This window comes from Acanthaster planci, linkage group LG04 (assembly GCF_054643075.1).
Source record: "Acanthaster planci isolate LZ-2023a linkage group LG04, COTS_SCS, whole genome shotgun sequence".
Classification (NCBI taxonomy): Eukaryota; Metazoa; Echinodermata; class Asteroidea; order Valvatida; family Acanthasteridae; genus Acanthaster; species Acanthaster planci.
The window spans coordinates 3,361,613-3,386,201 of record NC_141780.1 but is presented as its reverse complement, the minus strand read 5'-3'; the positions used below and the strand labels follow the sequence as shown (position 1 = coordinate 3,386,201).

The window sequence follows — 24,589 nt, the reverse complement described above, 5'->3', positions numbered from 1 at the left end:
TATTTCGTTCTTGGATATAAGCCAGCGTACCTGGCAGCTGAAACCTCATCAAGATTAAAATGATGAATGTGCTTTATTGCCGAGTTGCAGTGAAACCTCTCCAGGTGGAATCTAGGGCACGGCTTCCTTCAATCCCAAAATACATCTAGTTGGAAACAAGTCGGCCTGATCGTGAACATTTAGAGGTTGCAAATTTTGGCATTAAACAACGTTCCGTCCAATCGCAAACACTTCCCCTTTTCTTTAGAAAACGGCATGCTTACGCTTATAGACCGATTACACCCGCTTAGTCACGTGACCTATAGTGGGTATTAAATATCAACAAACACGGCGTCCACCAAAAGCAAAGTATTTCATAAGAATCATTTACTAAGAATACAGCCGACGGTAGGTACCGCACTCAGACTACTGATGTGCTGGGTACTATATCGTAACTTGGCTGCATTGTTTATAAATATCATCCAAAGCAAACGTTGCTATGGGGTTGACACCCACTATAGGTCACGTGATTTAGCGGTCGCAGTTGGTCTATTCTGAAACTGTATTATCATCCAAATTTGACCACACATTCTGTGGTCTGTTTCGTAGGAGGGCTGCACAATCCCAGTTACGGTTAAAGCCTTCGGGGACAGGATATGACACATATCTTCTCGCATGAAGGTCGGGCACCGACTGAATATAATTTAAAGTGACAGTATCTTCAAGAATGCACGCGGACTTGCAACCTGAAACAGGCACTCAATTCAGAAAAAAAAAATATTTTACTCCATGTATACATCCACCAACAAATTTCAGATGGTGATCGAACGGACTGCTATGAAACAGTGTTGTCTCTTTTTTCCTTTCAAATATCAGCCATTACCAGAAACTACCCTACTTGCGTGACTTCCTTGAAATTCAAAACACTGTGTTAAGGCGCTTTTCCATATGTACGTTTTTATGGGTGCGTTGTGTACACGATGCGCTCATGTGTTTCACTTTCACGGACACAAAAATCGACCCCATTAACATAACACACATGTGCGATGCGTTGGGTGGGCCAAAATCGCCCTGGGAGCGGTTTTGACGGATACGCAACGCTTGGCAGCAAGTGCTGACGTGCATATGGAAAGGCGCCTTAACACTGTATTTGTGCGCAACGTCTGAGTTTAAGCAGTCCTTTGCCCATTTGGGTTAAATTCCTTTGCAAAACTTTGAAGCATACACCTGTGGGCCCACTCCTAAGTTAGTCGAAAGAATAAATATAAGTGCTCAAACACTAAAAATATTTTTCCAGGAAATAGCAAAAATATCGAGAAGCCTCTGCAGTCCCTTTGTTTATTGATAAGTTTACTTTAATTGATGATTAAAATAAGAAATAAGGTAAATGTGATCGAACAGAGCAGGGATTTGTTGAAATATTCCCACTTCGATCTCATTGCACAAAAAAAGCGCATTGAACCTCACAGGGGGGATGCTGGTCTGGACAGATATATTTAGATTGTGTAATCAAGGGTAAGCCCACCCCTAGTAACACGGCGCTGATAAGGGTCATCTTGCCTCAGAAAATTAACGTTGATGCACGCACAAGGTATATTAGACGCCACTGCCTGGGATGTGAAAAATATTTTCACCTGGAACGTCTCTGAGCTTGAAAGACACTCCAAGCACTTTGCTCGCTTTTAATATGAACTCAGATGATAATCTCTTCGATAATGTGATAATATGTTTTTATGAATCATGGCAACACTTTTCACTGGCATGAGCTCCCCAGTGCAAATGAGATTAAAGGAAAAGCGACTTGATTTTTTTCACGAATGGGAGTGGATTATTAAGCGTTGATCAACAATTTCATTGAGGCCGCCCTTTGAGTAAATCACATATTGCCAAAAAAAAAAAAAAAGATGCCGACTAAAACATGCCATTCTCATACAAAGGTGGACTCATCTATTTGTCATTTTCATATATGGTTAGCAAGAATTTCACTTCGGTAAACTTGTGCGTAGTTTGTTAAGAAAACTGCACTGCTTAGGGGATGGGATGAACAGCAATTGGAGCCGACAAAAGTTTGATTTCACTAGTCAAAGAAACATCACATTATTGAAATAATATAACATCTTTTAGATAGCACCTATAATATTTTTGATTTACATTTGCCGAAGCCTAAGATTTACAAATTCATGAGGTCGGTAATTGGCAAGCGGGGCACATATTTGAAAGTGAATTTGAAATTCTTTGCTGTGTTGCAAAATTTGGGCCAAGATATCTTTTCCAGTCAACCTTTATCTCGCAATAGTACTGCTGTTTTGCCGTTCTGTTCGTTTGCTATTTTACCTATTTCATAATATAGAAATAGACGCACTGGATGAAACCGAGCAAGACGAGGACCTTTCTCTCGTAAAACTGGCTACGTATTTAGTTGCCGAGGGACAGTAAGTTTATTTGGACCAACCGTTGATTTGTTGTCTAACCGCTCGTCAGGAATATACTGTACCTGGTGTGTTGTCTCTGGGATTTTGTGTACAATTAACCGTCATTGCCACTTGATTGACTCTCTGAGCCGCTCGCAAAATCCAATTTAACTCTCATGCATTTTCAGTCAAGAGTCTGTTTGAGCTGAAGAGGGTCCTTGATTACACAGGTCGCTCCTTGACAATAATCTCGTCTGGTGAAACCTGACACTTAATCAGTTTGCGCAAATATGAGGGTTTATATTGCCTCGGTCAATGTAAATGTGTGAATTCAACTTTCTCTTTTGCAATTCGATGACAGGAACCAAAACAGATGTAAAGCAGTGAGCAACACAAGGCAGAACGAAAAAGGAGCTTGTGCAATACAGTCTGTATGAGAGGGAAAAACTTCTTTGACCAATGTATGTTTTATCGCTTGGTGGTGCCCCAGAAGGTCCAAACACGACCGACCATGTCCTGTGTTTGAATGAGCACTATGACGAAAGCCGTTTGATACTTGAAAGGCTGGACGATGTATACAGCGCCCTCTACTTTTTTGCGCCCGATAGGAATGGCGTTGATTTGCTCATGCCGTTGAGCAAAGTATTTCGCGTTCACTCTAGTTCAAGTAACCAAATCGTAGATATTTATTTTGAGTGTCAAAAATGTAACATCGGACAGACGATAAGAGCCGTTTTTCACATTTCAATTCCGTAACGGCTTTTTAGAATCATATTTTTAAACATCTACTTAACTGAAGGACAAACAGAAAGCACTCCAAGATTTGGGTAGGTACTGTACCTCTGCTTCCGCAATGGCTGTGATTGTTCATTACGTCTCTAGGTGGCGCCTCGTAATGTGACCTCCTCGTAGACGTGGTGTTCAGTCGTCGCACGTTCTTTTCCGGTTGAAAGACTATGATGTACACTTTGGGCGTAAACAGGCACGCCAGGGCCACCGTAGCACTCATGCTGACTGTTACGCAAAGCGTGGTCGTCTGCATCTGTAAAGAAAATGAAAAGATACAAAGAAAGTGGCTATAAATAGCCATATGCGTGATGGTCTGCCGCTGTCGGTTTTCAGTCATTGTCTCTGCCCACGGATTTCGCTGAGCAGTATTATGCCTCCTCTGTATAAATGACTAACTGAATAAATACTGCCCTCCTTTAATTACTTGTATATGGGGTCTGTATCATGGGGGCGCTGTTTAAAGCAAGTGTCGACGGGGCAATCCAGTACCTTCGCTCTATTACCTCGCACACTAGGAAGGGCATATTATTATGCTTTTATAGAAATTAAGCACAAGCAGAGCAACGCATGTCCATAGCTTGCTGCATTAATCAATACATCCGCTGCACACTAGACGCGCGTTATTGTTCAAAATAATTATATTCACCGTGGGCTCCATGGAATTATTTCCAGTATCCTGGCCACGTGTATTAATTCACAAACTGATAGTTCTCAACGTAGGCCCCTAATCCCTTTTTTCAAGTCAGACGTATTGCTAGAGACTGCAAAACATCCACCGGGTAACAATGCCGATGAAATCGTAAACGGCCACGTTTTATTTGTTGTCTATGGCAAGTTCTGCAGGCCTAGAGGCTATTATCTTCACTTTTGTGTTATAAGGAATTGTTCATCATTACTTTTGCAGCCCTAAGGCATTCATCCAAAGAGAGCCAGGTTACTTGGGACAATCTCACAGCCGGCGGGGCAGACTTCAACCCCCCCCCACACACACACACAAACTCGGTTGCTCATGCCCTATTTGCGAAAAAAAACTACTTCATCTATTTGAATTGCTTCTGCGTTGCCGTAGTTAGAAACACTCAAAATAATTATGGTGGTAATAATAATTACCGAAAATAGGTCAAGAACGTGCACAATTTTTTCCAACTTTACTGTCCCATCATTCAATATACCCTGATCTGATCTGAACCAAACTTTGCATGTTTTCATTTTAGACCCTAATCCATCATCTCTCAAAATTTGGACGGTAAAATTCGGCCTCCTTCTTGTAGTTGGAGCCTTAGGGAGACCAAATGACCAGTATCTCCCTAAGGTTGAAAATTTTACAACAAATGACCTATTTGTGCTAATATGCCCGAGAGTAAAGCGATACTCGAATGGCGAAACCATCGCAGCCACAGTTGGTGCCTGGAGAATGCACTGAAATTGATCGTGTGGCAATTTTGGCATAAACCTGTCCAAACTGGTGAAATCTCTCGTTTATGCATTGCATCATGTCATGTGAAAAATTGGATTTCTTCTTCAAAGTGTTGATACAAGCTCTGAAATAATGTGTTATTAAAATATTGTTATAGACCTGAACCTATTTTATGAACACAGAATACTTTTAGGTGCAAGGACCGCTTCGAGCACTACAGAAGTACAGAAAGAACTGCTCTATCCATTGAAAATTTTCTTCTGATGGCTTGGTATTAATAACACCGTCACAAACGTCTCCTCCAAATTTGTCACAAGAAACCAATTTCGTATTTCGGACATGCATGCGCACACATAAGATTACAAAATTTCTAATTTGGTATGTTCATCACTGCAGCAATAGTCTGTAGGAGAACCCAATCCGTGGTCTGTAGTCTTTTTGTGTTTCAAGAAACGATGGAATTATAGTTTGAACAAAACCCTGCTACAAATAAATCAATGTAAAACATGGAGGCGTCCACTCTTGAAAGTTTTCATTTAAGTCAGAAGAAAACTGCTTCTTCATTTACACGGTTACTCTCCGTAAAGAGCGGATTGATTATGTCCAAATTAAAAATCAAAGAAAGGTGCCACGCGCAGCGCGAATACGCTTTTGAAATCCTGACCGAACCGGCTGCGGAGTCGAGCGCCCTCTCTTTTGTCGACGTCCAGCTTTCACCTTGCGCCAAGTTCAATCAGCGACAGTCAGTCAACCATTGGTCGATTTTTACCTGGTACCCAGGACGTATTTTGTGCACTGATTACCAGGGAGAACCGACCAGGTGCCAATAACATTAATGGTTGCTGATCGAACTTCTGGGCTGGCTCGAAAGCCGTACACAAAGCTCCATACCCAGTCTCGCTCGCTCTCACAGGATCACTTGGGACAGGTGCACGCACGCGCGGTTCGATAATGTCTCTGGCAAGGCAATCAAGGCTGTCTCAAGGTGACAGGCATTGGCCCGTTTGCGCCACTGGGCCTGGTTACCCCACTGAATAATTGAAAATCGGTGTAAAATTTATGATAATGGGAAGTTAATTGATCAATGACTTTGAATCTCCGCGCAATGCACCTGTTCCTAAGGGTCTCCGCTAAACTTGAAAAAAAAAGGAATTTTGAGCTGGTAAGCTCAATGGCAGTGTAATCAACATTTACCACGTCTGGACGGGGGCTGGACAGCTGAGTAAACTTTAGCTTGATGTATTTTATTCATTCTAAGGTAGCAAATCCTTGTCAAAACTATTAGAAAAACCACTTTAGCTCAATTCTAAAGTGAATTTTTTTAAAATAATAAATTTTACTAATGCATGACTTGCCAATTTCAATTCAAATTTTAATTTCTGCAAAGAAACTCGAAACGGCACTATTTATGGGTTTAAAGCACCAGCTGCTTTGTCTGGTTGCACTTAATTGATCCAACATTTTGTTCCAATGTTAGTAGTAAAGAACCTAGGTCAAGACGCGCTGGGAATGTTGTCCAATCTGAAAAGATCCTGGAGAAACTCACTTACCCTGAAATCCCAAGTAGTACCAAAGTAAAGAGGGACGAATGCCAGCCATACTATACACGTGGTATACATGGTGAAACCAATAAACTTGGCTTCGTTGAAGTTCTCCGGAATTTTGCGCGTCTTGAACGCGTACACTGTACAGCAAAGTATTAACAGCATGTTATAGGCCAGAGATACCACCAGCGACACGTCCGATATGTTACACTTCAAGACGGCGTGATTTCGGGCTTCAGTGATGTGGACACCGGTCCCCGGAGGCTTTACAACCAACCACACCAGTTCCCCGAAGAGCTGCACACTCACCAGCCCGAAGCAGATGACCAGTTGGGACTTGGGGCTGATGTACTTGGGCCTCTGTGCCGACCTTGAGGCACTGTCAAATATCCGTGCGATCCGGTTAGTTTTGGTCAGCAGCGCCGAGTAGCACATGCAGAAGGATAGGCCTAAGCCCACCCGCTGGATGGAACACGTCGCCACGGACGGCTTCGTGAGGATCGGGAAGGTCATGGCGTAGCAAGCGGCGAAGCCCAACAGGAGGATGTAGCTGAGCTCCCGGCTGGAAGCCTTCACCAACGGCGTCTGGTTGTGGGTGATGAACACCACGGCCACGGCACACGTGGCTATGATCCCAAACAGGGAGAAGGCCATGGGGACGATGCACCAGAGGGTGTCCAGCTCCATATACTCCTCCCTCAGCTTGTAACACCCGCTGAGGTTCTTGATGGGCCAGTAGCCCTTCTCGCAATCCCGGCACCTGTGCTCGTTCTCCACGTACTGGTAAGGGCGGCAGGCGGTGCACAGCCAGCAGCAGATCTCGTCGTCGTCCTGCAACCGTTTGATCTCGCCGGCCTCACACGGAAGACTGCATTGGGACATTGGAAGATTGGTCTCTGAGCGGAGTGACACAGAAGGATGGAACTGCACCGCGTGCCTGTCCATCTCCAACTGGCCGTACCACTTACCAACCTTGACGTAGTGGTAGTGGTTTTCCTGGTTCTCGTCGCGCCGGAAATTCAGGATGTCGTAACGGCCTAGACCATTCCCGTTTTCGTCAAAGCTGACTTGTTGATCAACAATATCTGTGATTCAAGAGAAATCTCTATTATCTTTAAACGACAATTCACACACAATTCCTACCTTTCTGACGACACAGTTATCTTACAGGTCAAAAGCGTTGGCACCTACCAAAGAGTCTGGAAATTCTTATGAAACTCAAGGCCGAGTTCAGTTGTGCAAAATGTATACATACGTTTGCGTACCGTCAATTAATTACAAAGGCTTATAAGATCGCCAAAAACCTTCACCATGAGCCACGAGCTGGACCTAGAGAGGGCGTAATTGTCCTAGTAATGGAGGCTCCTTTGGTGGGAACTGCATTCACTCAGCTGCTTCACAAACGACTATCAAATGCACACCTTACGGTCGCGTCGCTACCAACAAAATGAACACTTCCTACCAACATGGCTCTTTCCGATGAGGGGGCACTTCTGCTTAAGACGAATTGAAAGCGCCCCTGTCTTCACCGTCAAAACTAAAATGAGTGTTTCATCCTGTGCGTTTGCCGATGTATAAATATAAATTGTCCGGTAATGAATAGAAGCTAAGACCAATTTGTTTCATAATTCATTAATACAAGGTTTGTAGAAATGCATGTAGAGTTCCGTTTGAGTTTCATAACTAGTTTTGCCGATGTTTAGACCTTTAACTTTGGGCATTTTGATTGATATGGAGACATGTTATTTTGACACCAATTAAGACACATAATAATTTCATGATATAACAATATAAGATGACGAATGGCTTATACATTACGGATAATCATCAGTTTCTAAGTGGAATTTACCTGTGAATACCACTTTAAGGACAAATTCCTTGAAGAGCCTTTCGCCATTTATCGGGATCATACCATCGCATAGCGATGACGTCTCGTTGCACACAACACGATGCATATTATCTAGAGCCTTGACGAGAGCGTACACTGCGTCCACGACAAACTGTGTCTTCTTCTCCTGTAGGTGCGTCCCGTCATCCAGGGACTCGCGCGCGCAAACCCCCTCGCCGGGGTCGTCCGGCAACTCGCACTTGAATTTCTGTTCCCAGTACTCCTTGAACCAGGGGTTTCGTTTGTTTGTCTTGGGATTGAGATTCAAGAAGTACTCGTCGAATTTATCAATCTTTTGAGTCTGCAGTTCGATGGTTATCGCGCCTTCGGCGACGGCCTCGTTGCCTTTCACGGGTGACTCCTGGGCGCCCCAACCGTCGCTAGCAAGCCAGATAAAATTTTCGCTGAGGTTTGCACGCTTGGCAGCACTCAAGAGATCCCTAGCATCCTCTACCCTAGTAAAAAGAACCACAACTTTGGCATTTTGCTTTCTCCTCAACCCTCTAATGATATTATCATATGTCTCCGAGTCAGCCGAGCGGCGGATCTTCTCTGATTTTGCAATACAAATATTCCTCAAGCCAGCCTCTTTGGTGAACTCGTAAATACCAGACTCGCCGTAATTTCCATCGGACGCAACGGTCGAGACGTAGGTCCAGCCGAACGAGGCGATGATGTCAGCGATGGCTTTGGCCTGCAGCGTGTCCGGTGGGACGGTCCGGGCAAAGTACTCGAACCTCTTCCGGTCCGTCAGCTCGGAGCTGGTGGAGGCGTAGCTGATCTGCGGGATCTGGAACAGGCGCAGCAGGTTAGCCACCTGGATGGACACCGTGCTGTAGGAGCCACCGATGACGCCGGCCACGACCCCGTGCTGGCCGGTCTTGTTGATGTGCTCCGCTGGACACTCCGGGGACGAAGACGTGCTAACCGTTGTCAGCGACGCACGGACAAACTCCAGCGACTGCTCGAGGGCGTAGGTGTCCTCCGAACATGTGTCCCTGATTTCAGCGCCGAGTGTGATCCCCGGTAGCAGGCTGGTGTCGTTGTTAATCAAGTCAATGGCGAACAACATAGCCTCCAGCCTTTGAATTCCTCGATCCTCGTTGATGACACCGCAGATGCTCCCGTTTTTCCCCTTCTCATGAATAGGGAAAAGCCCTCCCAACACGATGTTGCCGTCCACTCGCAGCCTCTTCCCCTCGCCAACGCTGCCCAAGTAGTCGGGATAGACGGCAACTACTGCATAGCACATGAGCTCAAAACTTACCATCAACAGACAAATACAGTTCAGGATCTGTGCCATATTGGCGCTTACAGGTACGACGAAGGGTTCTATTCAGCGAAGTATACAGGCGGCGTTCGTGGACGGCGGAAAAGAAACACTAAATGCAGGTACTTTGGCATGACGACATCGGCTCACCAAGCGCAGATTCCGCGTTTCAAACCCATCTATCACAGTACGCCATCAGCACCAGCAAAAAAGAGATGCAACGGCCAACAGCTGATCTGCAATTGAAAGAAAAGAATTAATTTACAAACGTTGAAACCAATCCAAACACAATATTTGAAGTAAATGCAAGTGTTGAGAAGTGTACCTGCATATGTAAGTACCGCTGCATTTAACCGTAAAGGGAAACGAAACCCTGAAATATGGCGTGAAATTATTTTGCCTTTTGAGAGCGTGCGCGTCTGAATTTCTTGAGGATGCATACGGATGTCCAAGATATCAGATTCATTTCAGATCACTCAGTCGATCACTGCACCCCCCCCAGCTTTCACACACACACACCCCGTTTTTAGTCATTCGCCTCGTTGACGTTTGCATGTGGCTTCTCGCCTAGTAGAGACGCTTCAGGATCGATGTTGCCATGGCATCCCCCGATTTCTATCGCTTACCCCTCGTTCAAACCACTGTGAGTGACAAGTGACCACAAAAAAGTGAACAAGTCGTACAAGAGACCGTGTGTAACTGTCAGACGTGCTGGCTCGGAGAGCTACCTCCCACGTCTGGCTTGTTCGCAAGCACCTATTGAATGCTAGCCGAAGTTGTGTAAACTGTCAACATGTTGATTTACAGGGTCCGCGTGAGAGTAGCGGCATATGGCACGTTGACGTAGAGATGAAACAACGTTTGAAAAAAGCATTTCCTCCGCTCGATAAGTGGAACCCAACATCTTTCAACGCCGTAGGCTTGTACGAATAAAATATATCATGTGGGGTTGAAGCATATGCGAGTCGAGATAAAGTTCAATTCATCTGCAGAAAAGTGCAGCGCACTGAAAAAACTTCACGGCACTATCAGAGGCCAACGCACAATCTCTTGAAACAGCACTATAAGATGTTCCTGATAAATTTCCTAAAGCAAATAATAATGCTCTTGAAAACACTTCAGTAAAGTTAACATTGTAGAGACGTTTCCTTCACAGATCTAACCGAATTAAGAAATCTGAAGGCCACAGTGACCGCAGATAATGGAACGTGTAAGATGTGCTCCTATATAGCAATTGTCATATAGACTTCGCAGGTAGAGTGGGTGTTTCCAATCGCTGCCTTGTAAATACAACCTTCCCTCCCGTTGGTTTGCTCACCTTGAATCCAACCGTAGAAGAGACAAACAAAAAAATGAATACAAAACACAACACAAGACAAGATTCGAAAGGAAGCCCCAAATGTTATTTCTCCGAGGCAAATGAAAGCTCGTGGAGTACTCCCGACCTCTCTGCAGCTGGTAATTGAAAACCCACCGCAATTACATATTGTGAGATACATCTAGGGTGGAATTTTCTTAATCGACTGTTTGGTCAGGCCAGGGTTCCACCTGTCCGTCTACGGCTGAAATAGTACGGTTTTCCTCTCTTTATCGATTAAGACTTTGCCGTATCCAAACACAGCGGGCTTTGCCCAGACTGTAGCATCCCCGGAAATGCAGTGCTCATTCGTGTGTGGGGGGTACTTCTGAGGGTGCGACAGGGAAGGCAAAAAAAAAGCTGAGTAGATGAAATTAAAAGGGGTCTCGCCTGGACTAGCGAATAGTTGCTCCTTTGATGTCATTTTTATTTGTCTTTCTTTCTTCTTCAAAACTCAAAACAACATGGTTACAGATGACACTTTATCTCAATGAAACCACATTTGATACTAATAAATGGAGACTGTTTGGCAATATAGCTAGCAGAGTCAACCGAAAAATATACGACTAATTGCAAACCTCGGTTTTACATCTTAGCAAACTATAGTTAACCATGAAGATGTGGAAATTCGTACTTCCAAAAAGCTTCAAAGCAAACATATGTTTCACAGTTTGTTAGTGAAATATTTCACACCGACTACATCCATCAGTCCATTTTTCTTCGAAAATGTTCTTGATGATCCTGAAAAAATTTTGGGGTGACTTTAAAACATATGAAACTGACACCTCCCTTGGCATGATTTGAAGCAACCAGGCAGTGTGCGTGATACGTCGATAACGTAAGCGCAGCTTTGAAAATGCAGGCACATATTGCTTTCGAAAATCGTCCTTGAATTCCATTCCCGTTCCAGCTTGGTGACAATCGCTTGCTCGGTTGAAAAGCTTTGTTCCTTCTTTTGTAATATTTCCTGTAGGGGCCTGACGGACAACTTTGAGAAACGCAATCCAAAATGCCCTCGGCAAAATTGTTATTTATATTGTCACAAGAAGACTTTCAGTGACATCAGTCATCTGACTGTCGGAGAATACACAAATCCCTAGACACACAAATAAATTAAACTATCTCCGATTTTAGCATTAGGCCTTCTTCATTTGAATAACGTAAACCTCACCAGCTATTTCTTACAAGAAGAAAATAGCCTCAAGGGTTTTTAATAAGTCTTAAAAATCACTGTTTGTTGCGAGGGATTGAAAAAGGGAAATTTCGTATCTAATCACGTAAAGTGGCTAATGGAGCTAATTGGGATATCGTGCGATCTATGACCTTAAGCCTAGCCTAAAGCCTCAAGAATTACACTCATGTTTGGTCAGTTGTTGTTGTTTGTTGTTGTTGTTCTTGTTATTGTTGCTGTTCTTCAGTGACGTGGGGCTGGGGATAGTTTTTTTTTTTCAGAAAAAATATGAAGAAGAAGTTCACTGTAACGTCCTCAGTTAATTCCACTTCCCGAAAGAGCAATCAACTCAAATGCTTTTTTCAGTATAACATTCTGCTAATCCAACCTTATCACAAGTCTTCAACCTCCTCTCCTCCCTAACATGTAGAACATAATATTTCAGAATCACTTATAACACTGCTGTACTCTGTAAAAAAAATCGGCTTGGTCTACATTTAGCTAAGCTATAAGTCGATGTGCATTTGACTATGTCACCCTTATTAAATAGACCACTCGCCTCAAAAGTTATTGCTCATGACAGGTCTCCATTTATTAACTGTCATCCGGAAACCTTTACCTTTTGACCACCTTCCAGCATCATAATTAAACGCCATCTATATTTCATACACGCATATGCTTCCACTGCGGGGTTTCTGTTCAGCTACACGCGAGGAGGCCTTATCAACACGCGTGATGTGCCACGACGCATAATGTTGTCGTGCGTTTGCTTCTACTTGGATACATTTGTCGGCGGTGGACATCTCAGATTCTACCATCTGGAGACATGGAGGCTGAACGAATTTGCACCGCACACGTGACTCAAAACTTAAGGCGAAGTTTGGTGAGAGGACCTACCTTCTTATAGACCGCTCTCATTTTGCCTACAACTTATATGGGCGACTAAAGTTTGCACCAATCACGTTTGGTTAGTTTTCGATTTTAACTCAAATTCGTTTAAAGTGGACATTTGTCCCATTGATTTATAAAGGGGTTGTATTTTCATTTAGTATTTAATAGTACGTGCGTTATTACCTGGTTTTGTAATAGCTGGGTAGGATTTTGAACACTTCGTGAGTTTACTTTTGTACTGACGTCTGGCCACAGCTTTAACATTCCCGTGTAGGATAAACACGACCGTGACTTCAAAAAAGCAGAATCTATAACGATATTCTTATAGTATCGAAACGTAAGATACGATGTCACTTACGAATGGAAACCCATCAACTAGTTTACACTGGCATATGAGAATTGAGAAGCACCCACTTTACGCCTGTGCAGTGCCTCAGTTGTTCTTTGACTTGGTGTGGCTTGGGTCCATCAAGAATTCATTTTAGGAGAGGTTTCCAATTATTTCGCTCCAAACGCGGTGAGTTGTCGTGCCAAGGACAGCAGTGCTCTGGAGCAGAACTAGAAGCGTATCGACCGCCACCGTGTCACTGAACAAAAACATTCACGAAGGCCGTGATTTGGAGGAGATCAAGGTCTCGAAAATGTCTCAAGTCAGAGAAGATGGTCATAAATGTTTTCAGTAAGTAGCGTGAATTAATGTCATTACGCTGAGGATACTGACAAAATGTCCACATTTCATTAACCAATATTGGCCAACAAACATTGGTCTTCCAATGCAATCCAATATGGAACATTCACCAACGTTCTAATAGCTGGGTAGCATCGGATAATGCGTAAGGTTATGTGATGTCATGAATCAGTGTCACACACGCACACACACACAGTGAGACAACATCTGAGGTGACATCACCATCTTGAATAATAATGCACGAATAATTACCTAGACCAACTTAAAGATGACCCATTTGGAAACTGAATTGTAATCCGGTCTGGAGCACACTCTTTATCACATTCACGTCAAGAAGCCTACATGTGTTATTCAAGTTGAATAAAGGTCAGCTCATATACCCGATCCATGAACACCCACCGCCGTAAATAAACGAGGTTTTTATTGCAAAATGCCACATCTGAAAGGTGGAAGTATTATGCTCGTATAATGTAATATATGTGCCACTCTAACAATCAAGGCTTAACATTGATAATGCGTTGGATTGGGCGTTTATACCTTAAATTAAACAAACTTCAAGGCCTGGTCAGAAAAACGCTGTGAATTGAGAAGGGGGGAAATTTAATCCCGGATTCGAGCCACGGAAAAACATCCATACTATTCCTTTTTCTAACCCATCACAACACGCAGGCCATCTTGATCGGACTCCTTTCTGCTGGTGCTGCTGCTGCTGCTGCTGATGCTGCTGCTGAAATAGTAAGGTGATCCCCCTCGAGCAGAAGCACCCCCTCATCGGTTGAAAAGAGCCGCGTTGGTCGGGAGTGTTCAGTTGGTTACTAGTTATGCGACCGTAACAAGTGCATTTCCTAGTCGTACGTGAACTACCGCTCCACTTCGTAGACTAACTTTGCCATAGGCCTACATAATTTTTTGAAGCCTCTCTTTACTTAAACTCAGTGGGCCCTCTGCAGTCATTTATCAACGGGCTTTAAAAGAGAAAAACAGCAATGTAGTTTCCCATAGGAAAGACCAGCAAGAAACACCTTATGTATCCAACCTCGTTTTGAAGTAAATCCTCACACTACCCTCCAGGGAGAAACGCCCCACGGATATTGCATCAAATATTCATAGTGATTTATACGTCATATAATCAAACAAAATCAGCCACAGGACCTCGCTGGTGGTTTTGAAACGGAAGGGCCCTGAGCTCACATTTTTAGCCTTCGAGATGCAGCTCACCTCATGTCGTTATGAATCAGACTCGGTCTGATTCCCCTCTCGGTGGTGAGAGAATTCCTCTGTGTTTGGTGCAATACTTTTTGCAGCCGTTCAAATGGAAGAAGACATGCAGGCATGCATGGGTGTTTCTAAGTATGTCTTTCCTTGTGTCGACTTAGGAACCAAAGATGTCCACACAAGGCAGATGGTAAACGGGACGTTGTGGGACGTTGTACGCACTTGCCCATGTCCACACAAGGTTTCTCTTCGCCGAAAAAGACGATTGGAGGCATCGGGGGCAAGGTTATCCATAGCAGGAAGACGCACAGTCTAGGAAACCTTCGACGAACTTCCAGCTTTAGGTTTTGTTCACAGTTTAATAAAAATGAACATTTTCATGCATTTTTTTTTTAATTTCACGAAAAGGAATGTCCGCACAAGGTATACAATGCTAAATGTGTGTGTGTGTTTGTGGGGGCTACCTTTACCGACTAAACGCAAGGCCATGAGATGAAATCGGAGCTTTTATCCAAAAAACTTTGAAACAGTTTAGCCTCGCTGATTGAAAAGACCCAACAGGTGACAAATACGAACAGAAATCAAGGGTCTAAGATGGGCGTCAATGCAATTTAGTTTTAAAAAAACTAGTGACAAAGTTTGTTGAACAACTTACAGATCGTTTTCTGCCATTTAATATCAAAAAACAGAAGAAAATTGCGGCAGCGTATGCTGATAAGCTCAAGGAAACTTGTACGGTGATTACACTCTTAGTATCCTTTGGGACTGGTAGGAGAAATTTCTACCCGAAACAATGAGAAGAAACAACTTGACGCCTACAGCATAAATTTACCAAAAGAGTCAAAAGGCCAAAGTACAATGGGCGAACATTCAGTTCAAGAAATATCACAGCATTTCAGTTACATTTTGATCATTGCGGAACACCTTTTTTTAGCAACAGGCATGTGATTAGATCCGGACAGGTGAGCATATCGACGAGGTTTTCTCATGTGTGCCGAACGAATGCGAGTTTTAGATACAACTGCGTGACAACAGGGAGAAAACAGGCGGGTTTTTTGGTGACACCAAAGTCTCATGTGTAAACATCCAACTTCGCCTGGTGAGAGAAAAGCTATTCGCTCTTTGTACGCTGCCGCCATAGGCATTGTAGAGCCTACAGGCTTCCAGATCGAGGCTCTGCATGCCTATGGCGGCAGCGTGCACAGAGCGAATATCAAGAACTGTTTGTGCTAAACAAGCAAAATACTTGAGTAAAAATAGTTGCGAATGAAAATAAGAGCAACGCGACATTAACGGCAGTGATAACGGAGAACATCGTAAGCTACCGAGTCATCAGGTAATTGGATCATCTCCCTTAGTGGGCGCTTTTGCTGAATCACGTGAGCAGCCATACACCCGCCACTGTCGTAGGCTGGCGATGCTAGGCACAGTGGGCAAGTCTTCAAAACATTACAAATGGCAAAACGTTTGAGAAAAGGGAGGAGCCAGCACCTGGTGCTGGATCTGAAAGATAACAGCAACCGTACACAACTGCTGTCAAGTTTACAACGTCCGGCTCACGAAGGCTAACCATACGCTTCCGGTATCTGTGGGCAATCTCGCGGAAACCGTGTGACCACGTGGTACTTTGACGCCTTTTGGTTGCGACCTTATGCCTTGACCTTTGTTACATTGCTGTTACCCTTAAGACTGATCTAGTACCTAATTGCATAATATCTTCGTCTCATCGTGCATTTCTCGACACAAACACAATAACACTACCTAAAACCTAGTCGGAGACGAAGCAACATCATAAGGCGAATTCCAATACAGCGCTGCATGCAGCAACGGTTCATCTAATCTGACTTAAGCAAGCATCAGTCGAGTGGAAATATCGAATCAAAATTGAATCCAGTTGCCGCCAGCGCAAATTATTCCTTCATTAAATCCACGGTTGCTTTTGAACATACTTCCCTGACCCCTTTTGGATTAGCATAAGGCCATCAGCAGCGTTCGTGAAGGGTCGTGAGCGCCACCGATTAATGGCTCGCAATATCCCTCCAGAATATTTTCCCTCCCTTTGTGGAACTTGTCAGTGCCAACACGATCTGGACGGCAAAGATTGCACGATAAAACACGCTCCTCTCTGATCCGGGCCCGCGCAGAGTTGAAAGGCTTTTTCTGTCAAGCAGGGCAGGTGAGCTGTCTCCTCCTTGCGCGACACATGAAAAGCCCCGAGTAGCACATTTAGGTCGCGTCAATAAGTCAAGGTGGTTTCTATTCTTCCCAACGGTGACCTAAAAGCTGACAGATTGAGTTCTATCTGATTCGTAATTGTGACGTCACAGTTTAAACCACGCCCACCGCACATGCAGTGCACATAGAGTTACATGCACTGATCGCCTTTTACATGGAATCAGAAATTACCGCGCAAACTTCAGCGATCGTCCAATGGGAGCCTGCAAATCGTGGCGCGTCCACCTTTGTAACGAAGTCACTTACGAAACGGATAGGTTTTGATTTGTGGGTTATCAAAATTGCTCCATGTACAATAGCTTCGCCTGACACGGCTCTACGTTACTCTTTCAAAATTATATTCAAAATTCTATTAGATTACGCATATTTCGTCTCTAATGGCATCAGTTGGTTCCACGGACCTATATCGCTGGTACACGTCTCAAGTCTAGTATCTTTCTCCAGGAGGAACACAGCAACACTGTACCGATGGGGGAGTTTTTGTGATGTAGTAGAATTTATTACCCTAATGCATGATGCTCATCATGGAAACCGATAGCAATTAACTCTCACAACACGGCGCTTCAACCGAAAATAAAACGCTGGTATATACTCAAGTTCGCGGGGTTTATCATCTCAACCAAGAAAGTGCTCACAATGGTCCATTACGCCGCCATTTCCGAGAGGAGCTGGCATGCAATAATTCAATGCACTCATAATAATGAGGGGCCGTACCAACAAACCAGTGACGCATCTGTGTCGTGACGGTTAGCACGCAACCGGGGCTGGGGAGATACACTTGGCAACATCAAACGACCAAGAACGTTTCATGCTTGATGGGATGACTTTAATCTCGGGGGATCAGATGAGGGGCTGCGCAAAAATCCACCGGTTTATCTATGGACACTATCAAGCGAGTGTTGCACTCCGCAATCGGGCGTAATTTGATTAGGAGCACTTTATGGCGAGCAGTGGGTTATCGTGGTGTGAAGGATAAAGGCTATCCGTAGGCCGGTAACCATTTCTTGCTGATGGTGTAGAGCCAACATAGTTTAAGCATCCCGCTCACTTTCCTGCTCTGGTCATCGTTGGTATAAAGATTGCTTCATGTTCTCATAGCTGTACATAACCGTGTGCTGAGACCACGAGAAGAAGACAGTAGGTGTGGAAATGAGTGATGCATGAGGCATCCAGAATTTGACATCATATTTAGCCACTGGCAAAGTTCCCCCAAGCTTCTTTGTCACTGTCCATTTGAGTTATTTAAAACCATGGACACGAATGAACATAGCGCTCTTTGCACGGGGGCTGGTCAAGCAATGGGTAATGTCACAGGGCCCTACGTCTGATTCTTGACGAGACTATATATACGATGGGTGTCACTTTAAGCAAGATAGTGCATGGCATCCCTGACATTTCCTGACAAGAGGGCCCACAGGGACTTGGTCTGGTTAGGACCTATATCTCACGAAGCGTTCGGTTGCGATCAATTGCCGTGGGAATTCTTGTAATCTGCTCATCGAGAGAACTTCGCAACATCTTGGAGCCCAAGTTTGGCCGCTCAATTTTCCGCCGCACTACAGTTCAGGGAATCGCAAATGCCATTCGGATGAAATGTCGAGCAAAGTGAGCTGTCGAGAACCTAACTGCTCCAAACTAATGATAAGGATACCGGCAGCTGACACATGACGTCTGGCAATTCATCATGTTTCAGTAAATCTCATGTGTAGCGCTTGCAAACGAGTCACAGCAGGTAAAAACATGCGCACTAGGTTGTTGCAAAACGAACGCACTAAGCACGATTTGACAGAGATTTTGACGAGTTGGCAGTCAAAGTTGCACAGTTCTTAATGTCTGCCTGTGTAGGAACTGTCACAACTTCCTTCTCCTGAATAAATTCTTGTCCTATCTGTTGTTTCTTACATTGTTCATCCTTAAGCCTGCAACCGATTTTATTTCCACCTTACAATACCGTGAAAGTTAACCACACTGTTTTGCAAAACGAGCTTGATTTACTGGCGATGCAAAGCGGAAAATGTTGTTCGCCAAATTTATGTGGTCTGCAAAATTACGCTGACAAGCCTGAAGGCCAGTGCACATATTGCATGGTAATTTCACTGATTACCCTTTCCTCTATTGGCAAACATGTTCCACACTTAGAAAATTCTTAGCGTCCAGCATCTCCATTAAGCTGACCTCGCTTTAGACCTAGGTGTCTCGCTCAATGGTAAACTAAGTTCCTGCTGGTGGGAAATCCGTCTTCAAATGTGAAATACACAATAGGGTGTGTTTTCCCCTCTTGCTATAGAAGACTGTTTTTCGCACACTGCTGTGGCCTGTGAGGCTCTTGTCAACCGTTTGAAGTTTACTGTACATCAACTCAAATTTGAGTAATAAATACATAATTTGTTACGGCCACCGATCTTACTCTGACTGATCGGCTGACCTTTTTCCTGTTGAATTTCTAAGGGGGGACGACGCCAGGGCAGGTGAAGCCCCCGCCACTGACAAGCGGGCTCTCCACTCATAGTCGCAAGGATGAGTTATTCACAGGGACAACAAAATGTCGTCTGTTCGGGCTACCAGTTGTGGAGGAGTTGCAAGGTGGAAAAAAATATCGTTTGCTGCTTTCCAAGAAAGTCTGTTTATTAGATTTACAAACTTGATCCTAGAACTTTTCAGTCTCGTGCACTAGCCGCGAAAGAAAGAACGAATAAAAAAACGTACAAAGCAGAGAACCTAGACCAAAAAAGCCCAACGATGTCCTGTTTATTATGCTTGCTCCTTTGAAAAGAACAGCGTAGCCTGGTATGCTGATTTATTTCCTAAGATGCATATTTATTGAAGACCCACTGCCCCATTGGGGATGCAGCTGATATTAATACGAGGCATGACATTGGGGGATTTCTGACAGGACTATACCAACGATGTTTGCTTTGCTTTTGCTCACTGGATTCCAAACATTCGCTCTTTTTTTACATATGGGTGAGTGCCGGCTTCACTTTACCACAGGCTCACGACGACTGCATCCAAAGTCATCTCCTTCGTGGGGCTGTCTTCCGCTGTACATTGATCAAATGAAGATAGGTCTCTGCATTGATGAATGATTAAAAGCCTGCGACTGTCAAGCGAACGGTCACCGCGTAATCAAGCGTGCATCTCCAACACAGTCCAACCTTGAACCTCCCATCCAAATACTCATGAATAATAAACGCTTTGTTTAATTCATATCTGGCGGGAAAGAAGCCACGGTGCCTTGTGCAACCCGTCCTTCATTATTACAGTCTGGATTGCACCATCACGCGGCACAAAATAACCTTCACTCACGAGCCTGGAAAATTCAAATGATGGGGAAAAATTGGCTGGCGACGCTTCTCTAACTTAAGAAGACTAATAGTAATATAGCTTACATCATCCCTCGCCTTTAGAATTCTTTCAAGGTTTCTTAAATTATTTCTTGGCGCAACGAACGTTATAATTCACTGCACAATGGATCAAGAGCCAAACAGGCAAGACAATGATACTGACAATCCTTTCAAGTGTTTGAAGCCAAATGCAAGGAAGGTTGATTCTGAGAAAGAAAAGGGTTCCGTATCTGGCCACCACGATTCTCGAGTTTTGTATATTAACCACCAAGTTTTAAAAACTACTGTTTCCTTAGAGCTTCTGACTCCCCGGCTGAATGCATTTACTCGTCTTCAATGAACATAAAAGGTTACAATGGATGGTGTGGACATGTTACGTTTGGTGGCTTGATGACCGGGGCCTGGAACTCTTGCCCCTGAGGAAAATCAACAAGATGAGAACAATTTGCAAACCAGTTTACAGCGTGTATGTTTTACAAACATTCAGGTCCGATGGGTTGCTCAAAAAAGTTCTTTTTCTACACAAAAAGATGATTGCGTCCAGTCTTGCTGTCGATGTATCCACACACAAGTCCATCATAGGTCAGTTCACAAGTTTGGTCACAAAGATGTAAAGGGAGAACTATAATAAGAAATGTTTTTTGTCACATTTTTGACTTGTTACCTGATAGCTCTTGTTGGACTTGTGAGGACTTGGGCTCGACTCTGGACACCGCATCTGTCTCTGCATCGCTTTCCCCCCTACTTTAAGATACCTTTGGAACGGCTATATCCAGTTATTCATCCAAACAAACAGCATGTACACTTACCATCACAAATCGCACTTCTATCATAAAGCATTCCTTGATGTCATCCTTCGAATGCAACAGATTTCGGTGTGGAAAACAAGGTCACGTGCTCAGGGCTTATGTTTAGGTCCGGACCCTTTAATGCATCCTTTTAGTGTTTCTGCTTGCCCGTTGAACTTCAAGGTAAAGATGGTTACATTCCCCTAGCCCCAATCGCTCTGCAAGTAATACCAAGCGTACGTAAGCCAGTCAGAATGCGAGGCATCGACCGCGACTGGCTTAATGAGCTATTAATTCCTTCACTGCACGGCTGAGCAAGGACGATATGCGGCTCCTGCTAACGGATGAATACACCGTGGTTGGGTAGCAGTTAGCTGCATGATACAATTACTACACCCTATCATGATCAGTTCCCTAAGTACATGCAGATGCATTCCGCTTTTTGTGTGCCATATTGCAGTTCGCCTCGGAGATCATGATAGCCTGGGTACCATTCTGGCTTGGAAACGTGCAGCAATTTTCTCTCTGTTGTTATGTACAAAATGTATTGTGTACAGACATAAACGCACCCATATCAAGCATTTTTATGGAGGTACCACATGTCGCACTGCCAACAAATAATTGTTGTATGTCATTACCAAGCTGTTTCATTTCGTTGCTCGCATTTTTGTAACACAGATTCCATAATGTCATTAATACCTTTTAGCCATAGAATGCGATTGGAAAATTCTAAACCGGAGCAGGCTAAGGCCCTGGAAATTGCGATCCATACTTTTTCTTGAGAAGCCATTCTCGTCCCAGTTAACTGACATTTTTTCTAATTTGGACAAAAGGCCATCGTCAGAACTACGTGCCTTTGATTTACACGATTGCTGGAGCTGTGATCCAAGCCAAACCTAAGTAATTCAGATACAGCCTGACATAAATAGCATTTACATGAATTACCTAAGGCACAGGGCCAAGCGTAAAGCGGAAATCAAACTCCAATTTATGGCTAGATTTATCCTCTAACGTGCGTTCCATGCTGCCAGACGGCTAAACGTCACATCATTTTGCCGTAGCTACGGGGGTGCGGGGCGGCAAACAATACAAATCAACATTCGCCAACGTCAGCGTAAACAGAACTGAAAATACTCTTAGGGACAAGGTTTGACGACTGTTACATGAAGAAATTTGTGAGGCAATTAACACGAATAGCGGCAGTACTTATACGCCTAGTTCCATAAACATAGCGCAAAGAAACGTTTATACGTACATGTATCTAATTTCAGTGAGATTGACCGAACTTTATATCTTTGTATACTTTGACGACCCCAACCCCCAACCATAAGAGGAGATTCCTATGCTTTAGCTAGGAAACTGAATTATGGACTCTTCAAACAACCTTGTGTGGTAATTTCATCCCGAGCTTTGCACAGTGAGCTCCACAAAAGTGCTACTGGAGGTAATATTTGCGCAACCCGGCGAGAGATGCGAAGGTACAAGACACCGGGCAATTAGCAGTAGCTCCGCAAACATTACGCGTGCGAATTATGCCTCCCCTGAACAGCGCCCTTCCACAGAGAGTAATAACAGTCCGACAAAAAATGCCACCACGAAAAATATCAGTCAGTGCAGTAATGGATCACCTAAAACAATACATCAGTCACAGTGGCTTGTCCCGCAGGAGGAGGGCAGGGCATGGAGAAATTCCCCCCCCCACGGATTTTTCACTTTTATTTTCATTTCAATATTCATTTGTCCAAATTTTATTTTATTATTCATGGATCAAAATATTAACACCAAAACCCTAAGAAAACAACACCGTGACATAAAAGCCAGGATTCGTGGACCGTGAGTAAGGGTGTTTATAGTTTTCCTCCCTCAGCATCATGTCAAAAAAGCCCGAAGTCGCATTCGCTTTTGAATCCCCTCAACACCAAAACTGGATACGCTCTCGCTGCTTCAACAGACACAAATTCCTACGACGACCGCGTGGATTGGTATGATTCCAAACGAGGCACTCGAAACAATGCGGTGGACGCCATACTGACAAAGATTGACAAAGGGGAGGATAAACTATGTAGACCTTTATATTGTAGAATGTTGCACCTTAAGAATACTTACAGATTACATAAATATTTGATGATATGTTGGCTGCAAGTGATGGCCGTTAGGTCTAACTGGCTAAGAATGCGTATGCAGGCTTTGTACATGTATTTTGCTGTATGTTCAAACGCATCAAAATGGCCAGAGTCGCCATGGTTACTTTGTTAAGTCGGGCTTATAGTGAAGCACCCAATCAACCGCCTGTATGCTTCACCAGCACGCAGGCAAGGCAAGGACGGCTTGACTGAAATCTCGGTGCAGGAACTGGATCGAGTGAAACTGTAAATGACTCTGAAGATATGGAGCGCTGGCGAACCAGCAGCCCGGAAATCATTACGTAGTTTCTACAGCACTTACTGACTCTGTGCGCGAGTTTGAAATAGGTTGCATATAACCTGAGTATAACCTTGACCTAAAATCTGAAGGTTTAAATAAAAAGCCTGTCCCTGAATTTCACTAGAAAAGATGTTTTGCATATACTAAAATACTTACTGTATTTGTCGATCTGTACGTTCCCTAATATTTTGAAGATGCCAAATGTTGTGTATTCATTTAGATGGAGAACAAGACTCCCCACAGCAGATCAACAGTCTACCAAAAGACCACTTTCGTATAGTACTTGCAATGTATAGGAATTTATCACGACTGTTTTGCCGAGTACAAAATAGGCCTACGTGTACAAAGGTTTCCTTGCTTGGAGGCTTGTTGAAGACCACCAATAACTAATTTTTACTGTTGAAATTAGGACTACACTCTTTCTGGCACAAACATTCCCAGAAAGATCCAAACTCATGTACTCAGCTCACCGTTCTCGAATTGCAGGTGTTAGTGTATTTTTCTGCATGGAAAACACGCCACTCCAACAAAGCCTCGCACCATTGATTCCAACATTGTGTCAATAACTGCTTTATATAGTTTCGTGTGTTTGATACCGCTGTTTCCCAAGCTAGACCCAAAAAGTCACAGCGATTTATCCTGCATCGGTTTCCTTCGCGGTCAGCCGGCATAATTAGGTCTGCAATGATTAGAACCAATTCGCTCAAACGAAGCCTTGGGGCGCCTTGCCTTTGTCGGGTTGAGCCAGACTGACGAATGCTGCTATTCGCAGTCCACTGCCTGTGGCTAAGTCTCTAATAACTGGGTATAACCCCAGGTAGCCATGAAATATGTATGTAGAATGCCCGCTCATGGCAGCGGTGTTTTTTTTACCATCTGTGTTTTAGCCTTCTGCCAACTCTGTAAAAGGAACGAGAGCGGCGTGCTTCATTAAAATGATACTTGAAAAAGGCAAGCATTTACATTGCAGATGCATTCTCCAATCGGCAAACCGCTTGCGGCGACGTGTCAGAAAAGGAGACTTTGAGGGATTTGGCCCTCTGCCAAACAAATGGTATCATTTGCTTCCGAATCAATCATTGATGTTTTTTCCAAAGACGTGAGAATGACAATATTGTTGGCATAAATCACATACTTGGAGGTTTCGTCAGTGAAAAAAGAATTGGCAATCAATCGGT

The 24,589-nt window shown here is 43.9% G+C and overlaps 1 protein-coding gene across 5 annotated transcripts in view; it reads right to left on the bottom strand.

Moving 5' to 3' along the window:
* Positions 1–24,589, bottom strand: part of LOC110983692 (metabotropic glutamate receptor 3-like) — a 76,421-nt gene that overhangs the window by 3,857 nt on the left and 47,975 nt on the right. For 3 of the 5 annotated variants that reach the window (XM_087135806.1, XM_022243160.2, XM_022243157.2), the window contains exons 2-4: positions 7,990–9,534; positions 6,147–7,225; positions 3,231–3,432 (exon numbers count right to left, since the gene is read on the bottom strand). In XM_087135806.1, coding sequence (XP_086991932.1) covers positions 3,231–3,432; positions 6,147–7,225; positions 7,990–9,331 — 2,623 coding nt within the window. In that variant the 5' untranslated portion in view covers positions 9,332–9,534. Of the gene's footprint in view, positions 1–3,230; positions 3,433–6,146; positions 7,226–7,989; positions 9,535–9,623; positions 9,762–21,008; positions 21,206–24,589 lie in introns of those variants that run through there. The other 2 variants (XM_022243156.2, XM_087135807.1) reach the window with 2 other exon arrangements.